Source organism: Orcinus orca, chromosome 16 (assembly GCF_937001465.1).
Source record: "Orcinus orca chromosome 16, mOrcOrc1.1, whole genome shotgun sequence".
NCBI lineage: Eukaryota > Metazoa > Chordata > Mammalia > Artiodactyla > Delphinidae > Orcinus > Orcinus orca.
Window position 1 is genome coordinate 61,908,065 of NC_064574.1, and position 8,650 is coordinate 61,916,714.

At 43.9% G+C, this 8,650-nt stretch overlaps 1 protein-coding gene across 5 annotated transcripts in view; it reads right to left on the reverse strand.

Annotated features, from left to right (window-relative positions):
* Positions 1–7,561, reverse strand: part of PDXDC1 (pyridoxal dependent decarboxylase domain containing 1) — a 51,306-nt gene extending 43,745 nt beyond the window's left edge. For 3 of the 5 annotated variants that reach the window (XR_007472258.1, XM_049699604.1, XM_049699605.1), the window contains exon 1: positions 7,378–7,560. Coding sequence is in view for 3 of the 5 variants with exons in the window: in XM_049699604.1 (XP_049555561.1) it covers positions 7,378–7,398 (21 nt within the window). In the remaining 2 variants the exon portion in view is untranslated. Of the gene's footprint in view, positions 1–7,377 lie in introns of all 5 variants that reach the window. The other 2 variants (XR_007472259.1, XM_049699606.1) reach the window with 2 other exon arrangements.
* Between the last annotated feature and the right edge of the window lie 1,089 nt (positions 7,562–8,650).

Sequence of the window (8,650 nt, forward strand, 5' to 3'; positions counted from 1 at the left end):
AACAAATCACTACCTTTCTTCAATTGATCGACGTTATCAGATAAAGCTCTGAATTGATGTTTCTAACATTTCACCTACTCTTTTGCCTTCCACAGCTTTCTAAGCAAGGTTAATCCTGGATAGTGATAAGCATGCAAGTATCAACTTTCCAAAAACCATATATTTTCCTCCCAGGTGAAAACACAAAGGATGCCTGCTGTCTAGCACTAAACAAGTGCCCCAAATACTACACATCTCAGAGAAGCAATAAGAACAGCAGCAGCTGCTTCAGGAACACAGCTGTTCCTTATGGGTCAACAATGAGAGAAAATGTAGGGATTCTCCAAGGTAATAATAGCACCTTGCAAACCTGACTTACTCATTGGAGCCTCAATTTCTACATCTATAAATACTTTTGTGTAGTTCCAACAGAAAAGTATTTAATTAAGAACAAGGCACTTTCGTCTATGTTTGTCTTTTAAGGATTGGATACTCTTGGAAAATCTTATTTTTAACTATGCTTGAGTGTGGCCTTTATGCTTGAGTGTGTGAGAGCATGAAGACATACTGTACTTATTGGCTCATTAAGCAAAATATTTTAGTTGAAAAGGGATTTGCAAATATTGCATGCGGTGTTAGTATTTAAACTTACAAATCCCTCATGAAAAGAAGCAAAAAAGAACATATAGGGGAAAAAAAGGGGCAAAAATATACAAAAGAGTGGGGAAAATCTGGTAGCAATAAGGAGGCAGCCAAGTTAGTAACACCAGATCAAACCTGGCATCAGTAGAAGTACACAGGGACTTCCTTGGTGGCGCAGTGGTTAAGAATCCGCCTGCCAATGCAGGGGACACGGGTTCGAGCTCCATTCCAGGAAAATCCCACATGCTGCAGAGCAACTAAGCCCGTGTGCCACAACTACTGAGCCTGCGTGCCACAACTACTGAAGCCCTCGCGCCTAGGGCCTGTGCTCTGCCACCGCAGAGAAGCCACCGCAATGAGAAGCCCATGCACCGCAACAAAGAGTAGCCCCTCCTCACCACAACTAAAGAAAGCCTGCGTGCAGCAATGAAGACCCAACACAGCCATAAATAAATAAAACGGTTTAAAAAAAAAAAAGAAGTACACAGAAGGAAAAAAGGGGCATTCAATTTACTTGCCTTAAGATACATGATGGGAAGGCCAGGGATCAAAATCTAAATTTCAGAAAATGTATTCCAAGAGAATCAATTCACTTAGACATTTTATTTTATTTTTTATTTTTAAAATTTTTATTGGAGTATAGTTGATTTAAAATGTTGTATTAGTTTCAGGTGTATAGCAAAGTGAATCAGCTATACATATACATATATCCACTCTTTTTTAAATTCTTTTCCTATATAGGCCATTACAGAGTATTGAGTAGAGTTCCCTGTGCTATACAGTAAAGTCCTTATTAGTTATCTATTTTACATATAGTTCATTTAGACATTTTATTATGAGTGTTTGCCAATAACTACACGGATGGAAAAATACCACAACAGGCAAGCTCTATTTCTAAGAAGTTTACTAGTTTATCTGGAATCACATACTTATTCTGGAACAAAAAGAAAATTGCTTAAAGCAAAACATGCTATAGTCACTGGAAAAAATAAGTCATTAAGATATGCTTCTTAAAGAAGGTGTTTCCTAGGACTTATTGGGGGATCAATTCAGAAAGATAAAGATATCCATTACCCTTATCAATATCATTATTTCCAAAACTGAATTGGAATTATGCAGGTTTAATGTTGCCAACCTTATCTTAAAAATAATAATTCTAAGGAAAGGAACCCATCAATTCCTTCCTTCTATGTATCTTCAGAACTTTACTGTTGTAAAACTGTAAACTGTGTGAAACTGCCAATATTCAGATATTTCTAGGGGACAAAAACAGCAATTTCATATGACTGCACCAATACAATGTCCAGTCTAATAAGTAATTCAGTCTCACTAGGCTCCTGAAAATCTCACTGTAGCAAAATGTTCAATGTCCCTGAGTTGCACCTTCAAATTGAAGGCTTTACTTTGCTGTTTCTGTTTTTCTGCTCATAGGAAAAAGATCTCAGAAAGGTTTACTTTGCCCTCAGAATGCCTTTTCCACAGGCACTGGGGGAAAAAAAAGTGGACAGGGCCCCAGGCTGGGCCTCAAGGACTAACTAACCTTAAGGCAGCTAAACACTTAGCATTCGCCACAAAAAACAAAAACTACTGCAATAGTAACAGAAATTAAATAAACAAAATATTAAACTCAAAATAGTTTTATGGCCCTTGACTATTGTTTGGAGGGAATGGATTTAATTTAAGCTAGTAAGTTTCTGAAAGGAATTTTTAAACATTTTCAAAGTGACTGGAGGCATATTTTTTATATCTAACTTTAAAAGGTAAAATGGCTTCCTTTCTCTTATGTTCTACCAGCAATAACATTAGGCACAAACATAAAGTAAAAATCTACATTATATTTACATTTAAAACAAACCTAGAAAAGCCATGATTCTGAACTAAATATTCTACCTAAAGAATCTCTTCCACATACTCTTTCCTGGTCACTCACTCGATGCCCTTTGTTTCTTAATTCCTGTGATTCTTTTTACCCCTCTTTGCTATACAAGGCTTTGCCTAAACTTGTATGCCCCTTACTATAATGTAACCTCTCCCAGGGATCATGTCTTATTCACCTTGTGTCTTTCTCAGCACTCAGCACTGGGCTTTGACCATAGTTGACCAGCAATAAAAAATTTAAGTCAAAACAGGTTTCTGCTTCAGGTGAAAACATGACTTTAAGCTCAAGCAACTGCTATCTATAATTATAACTCATAATTCTAGATAAGGTGGAACACACAGGACTGGGGACCACCAATAGCTCTGCTAACTACAGCTGAAATTTTGAATAAATCGAGAACCACCAACGCCATAAATTTTTAGGATCAGGAACTTTGTGCCACGCTTTCCCTGACACCCAGCATTTGATAATCATTTACTGCCTTAGGCACCATGCACCTGTATGCAAAACCCTCAATCATGATGATATAGAGATCAGCTTTAAATGAACGGTAACATTATAGGCTATCATATCCTCACAGAAGTCCTTCTATTCTAGGTAAGAGAGGGATCTACAAAGGCTTATCACAGAAACTGGTCATTTCAAGCTTGGCTAATAGGGGTTCTTTACATGAGCTTTTTAGGTAAAGAGCAGGAATAGAAATTCTGGTAGTCCTTATCAGTAATGATCAGCAATGTTCCATCCACGCAGCTCCTATTGCCCCTTATAAACAGTAAGGTGGTAACAGAATTTTCCAAAATCAGGTCCAAGGGGGTAGGGGGGAACTTAGCTCAGGATGAGTACAACAGTAAAAAATGGGTTTGGTTGTAATTATTTAGGTCAGAAACAGGGTCGAGGTTGCCTCTTTTAGAGACAAGAATTAGATATACGGTACAGTAAATAAATTGGCCCCGCTCTATAGCACTACCCAATAGAACTTTCTGTGGTGAACATTTCTATTATCTGTGCTGCCCCAGTACTGCAGCCACAAACCACATTGTGACTGTTGAACACTTGAAATGTGGGTAATGTGACTGAGGAACTAAATATTAAATTTATTTAATTTTAATTAATTACATTTAAATTTAAATAGCCAAATGTGGCTGGTGGGGTTTCCATGGTGGCGCAGTGGTTTAGAATCTGCCTGCCAATGCAGGGGACACGGGTTCGAGCCTTGGTCCAGGAAGATCTCACATGCCACAAAGCAACTAAGCCCGTGCGCCACAACTACTAAGCCCACGCACCACAACTACTGAAGCCTGTGCACCTAGAGCCTGTGCCCTGCAACAAGAGAAGCCACTGCAGTGAGAAGCCCGCGCACCGCAACGAAGAGTAGCCCCACTGGCCGCAACTAGAGAAAGATTGCACGCAGCAACAAAGACCCAACGCCGCCAAAAATAATAAATTAAATAAATTTTAAAAAAATGTGGCTGGTGGACAGTGCAGCTCTAGATTCTCTAAGTCAGTGGTTCTCAACCAGAGGGGATCCTTTCACCCCCAGGGGACAACTGCCTCAACTGGAGATGTTTTTGGTTGTCACACTGTGGGGAGGGGATGCTACTGGCATCTAGTGGGTGGAGGCCAGGGATGCTGCTAAACATTCTACAGTACACAGGACAGCCTCCTACAATAGAGAATTATCCAGCCCAATGTCAGTGGTGCCAAGGCTGAGACATCTGCTCTAAGTTTACTCAAGGTTGGAATTAAAAGTGCAAAACAGGGCTTCCCTGGTGGCGCAGTGGTTGAGAGTCTGCCTACCGATGCAGGGGACACGGGTTCGTGCCCCGGTCCGGGAGGATCCCACATGCCGCGGAGCGGCTAGGCCCGTGAGCCATGGCCGCTGAGCCTGCGCGTCCGGAGCCTGTGCTCCGCAACGGGAGAGGCCACAGCAGTGAGAGGCCCGCGTACCGAAAAAAAAAAAAAAAGTGCAAAACAAACTGCTATACACCTTGTCTAAACATAATACCCAGGAAGAATGAGATTTTTCCAAGCAGCAAGAAAAGATCTGGGCTGTTCTACAAGTTTAAAGTAGCAGGTTTTTACTAACAGGTGTTATGTAGGTGTGTTGAGTACCTTATTAAAATCTTCAGCATCAGCGTTATTACTTCCTGTGGCATTTTTAAACTTGGATATTAACATAAGTAAACACTGTGAGATTTGTTCCTTATGAGTTGGACGTACAGTATTGGGGGGGCTGAGGCGCCAACTCTTCTAGTTTGAATTCCTTGTCCCTATAATTAACCTATCTATAGTTTCTCTGGATGTCACTAATTTTGAATACAAAAAGAAAACATATATTGTGAAAGAAAAGCAAATCAAGGCAAGAAAATGGCTCTGTCATCGCAGGTCTGCATGTCTACATATTACTTAAAGAAAAAGCAAGGGTACAAAATTATATTTGGACCAAAGGAAATGTACTGAGTGATTCTATTAAACAATGATAGCACACTACATTATAGAGTGAGAGAGATTACTTGAAATTTTAGAGGATGGGTATCAAATAACATTGTGGTTTCTGTAGCCAGTCTAAATTATGCAAGGATTAGTTTAAATGGCATCATTCAGAACTGCTCAAATAGTTCTTAAATTTATACTAGCAATGTAGAATTTAACCCAGCAGTCTATTCCTCAAAGAAACCAGAATAATGGACACAATTCAATGTTTTACTTTGATTCAAACTGTTTTTCACAACACAAAATTTTCAACATTCATATTACAGCAATGCTTTTTCTTTTCTGCCCACTTAGCACCAAGAGAAATTGTTCATTACAAGTAAAGCCCTGTCTTGCTTCAGGGAATATAAAAATAAGACACAGTACTAGTTCTGAAAAACTTACATTCAGAATTTACACACTGGCCTAAGGCAGAGACTTCCAGCCCACACATTCTGAATTCCTGAAAGATCCCTGCAATTTTTGTGAATGTGCCAGGCTTAAGCATGCTGGAGTTTCAGTACCTCTTCAGATCTTCATTTGAAGAGTTTAAGATCTTTTATCATCAATTAACATTTAGGGAGCAACCACTGTAATCTAGTAATCAAATACCAGAAAAATAATATTTGAAGCAGGATTCCAACCCATTCTGTTTTGCAGATCTGCCTATAACGAACTATTCTTGGAGGAAAGAACACTCCAGTTCTTTAGATTTCTAACTGAAATGCCACAAAGCCCCTCCCATCTTCTTTATGAAATTGGAAAGGAAACAACACTGAAGGGACATTTTTAGCATCATTTTGTATTCAACCACGGGCGTTTGTATTCAACTACTGGTCCACACACGGTGTAGACCAGGGGTTCTCAGCCTCAGCACTACTGATAATTCTCTGGTACAGGGTCTGTCTTGTGCAATATCGGATGTTAGCAGCATCCCTGGCCTCTACCCACTAGGTACCAGCAGCCCCTTCCTAATGCCTGATTGTGACAATCAAAAGTGTATCCAAACCTTGGCCAAATATCCCCTGGGGAACAAAACAGCCTGGTGGTTGAGAATCACTGATTTAGACTGAAACTCAAAGTACCACAAGGTAGACACTGTGCTCATCAAAAGCCTGGGAAGACTTTATTCCTAGACAGAAAAACATGTAACATTCACCACAGAGGCGGTGTAAGAAAAACATATTATCTTTGTCCTTTCTTGATTCCTTCCACCCAATATATGAGAAACAACGGAGGCGTAGGCTATACCACTGTGTGCACATGAAGACATCTGGCTCAACTTGTACAATTACTCCCTTTAACTCTCCAGTGACAAGTGAACAAATCCACAGCAGCTGCTGCATTGAAAAAATGACAAAATATGTTACTTCTGCCAGTTCAAAATTAAAATAAAGCAGTCTTGAAACACTAGCATTGCTCCTGAATTCCACATATATGAAAAACCGGGTCTGGACAAGCGGACTCCCAAGCTTGTAAAGAAAGAAGGACTTTGAGGGAGGGCAGAAAGTCAGGGTCTGAAAGTAGGTATCCGTGAAGAAATCCAAGCACTGGTTCTCATTTACTAGCTCTAAATCCGGGACAATTAGAATCCATTTCACATGCCAGAGCGGTCAGCCAGGTACATCACGCTGCTGTTTCCCCAAGAGGAAATCAGAGTAAAACCCTGCTACCAGCGGATTTCCGACTGACCTCAGGGTCCCCCCCTCGCCACGGAAAGGGGGAGCCAGAAAGTTGTGGAGCAGCAGCATTCCCAAAGACGAAATTCACAATCTACAGAAGCCCCGCCCCTTTCTGGACCTCAGGGGTCTTTCAAACTACTGCATCAGAATCACGTGAGGACCTCGTTAAACCCACAGATCCCGGTCCCGTCCCCCAAGGTTCCGACCCGAGGGCTGAAAATCTGGATTTTTACCAAGGGCCCCAGGTGATTCCTAGGCTCGCTGAAGATGGCAAATTACTGTTTGCACATCTCCCTTCCTAACTTGGAGCCCACAGACAACCTACAGGTTTCCAATTGGCTCCGAAACAACTGGGGCTTCATTCCAGGAGCTTCTGCGGCCGCAAGTTGTTAGCTCTGTCATCCGAGAGGGTGAGCCGAGCTCTTGCAGGCCCCAAGGTCGGCCCCGCGGCCCCCGACTGGGCTCCGGGTCGTTCGCGGCCCCGGGCAGAACCCGGCCCAGCCTCTCCCGGCCCACGGGGACCCCAGAGACCCCCGGCCCCGTGACGTGACCAGGCCCCAGCCTCGAGCGACGGGCCGGACGCCCTCGCGACCAGGCCTCCTCAGGCGGGCCCGTTAGCCCCCGGCCCCCTCCCCGGTCACAATGGCAGCTCGCGACCGGGAAACAGGCGCCCCGCAGGCGGGGGCCTCGGGCCGCCGCTCCGCATCCACCCCCGGTACGGACCTTCTCCAGGGGCGCGTCCATGGCTAAGGCGGCCGGTGGAGCCCGATGGAGGCCCGGCGATCCCGGGCACTACTTCCGCCTCCCGAGCTCCGCCGCCGTTTCCACGCTGGCAGCGATGACGTCCCGCTCGCCCGCGGCCGGCGGGGCGGAGAAGAGAAGGAACTTCCTGGCTGCGCAGCGGGGAGTGGAAAGCGGGGCTCTGGAAGGCGGGGGAGGCGGGGCCCACGGGGAGGCGGGGCCCATGGGGTGGGCGGGGCCGTGGGTGGGCGGGGCCCTCCAGGCTTCCGTACAAGGCCGTCACGCCGGCCAGCCCAAATGTTTCCAGATGAGAGGGGGAGAATGGATGGTGGAGCCGTTCCAAACTCTCTTCAGAAGCCTGTCCTGGTGTCAGAGTAGAAGTATAATAATTACAAGGGGTCACTCATGTAGCAAAATGCTGGAAATACTGGTAACGCACCTCTACTTCCGGGCCTAGTGTTCCAAGTTCTCCCCGCTATCGCCATTCCTCAGGAATGGAACAGGCCATTCACCACGGAGAGGCGGGGCGACCGAGCGCCCCCGCGCACGCGCAGCTTTGGTGGTTTCCTAGGTGCTCAGGGCTTCGCGGGTTTCAGCTATTGGACTCCTGACCAGTGATCGCTACTCTGAAAAGGCGCTGATCAGAGCTGAGGTATTTGTCTCAGACCTTACCGCAGAATTCTAGACGGAAACGACTTTGAGACAACTGGCTCAGCCACTTTCTTCGTGTCAGGCCACAATTATGACTTGTTAGGTAATAATGATAATAATAGATCAGTTGCTGCTATTCCATTTTATGGTACAACAGCCTTGTGATGTAGAGATCATTATTATCTCCATTTCACAGTGCCAATCTAGGTTGGATCCAAGCACCCTGACCCCAGCGTCTGTACATTACACATACTGCCTCTATAACCGCTTCCACCCCTCCTGTATAATCATAAGGTGTTTCCAGGGAATAAGAGAAGACATAAATTTCCTTATTCTTCCCTCTAAATGAGGAAAACTGAAATGAACTAGTCTATCACGGTTACAGTCCGTGTAATTCACCACTAGTACACCGATGACGTTACAACCGCAAAACCATACCTCTTCTCTCCTGTTCTGGGCGCCTCTCTTCCGAAATCTGTGTAAATGACTGGGTTGCATTTTCAGTGTAGTAATTATATTTTTTGAGCTCTCTAAATTGTGTTAGATAAATTGCCCAGTTATGTTAATAAAATTATTTTCTACCAAAAGAAGCTTTGTGTACAGT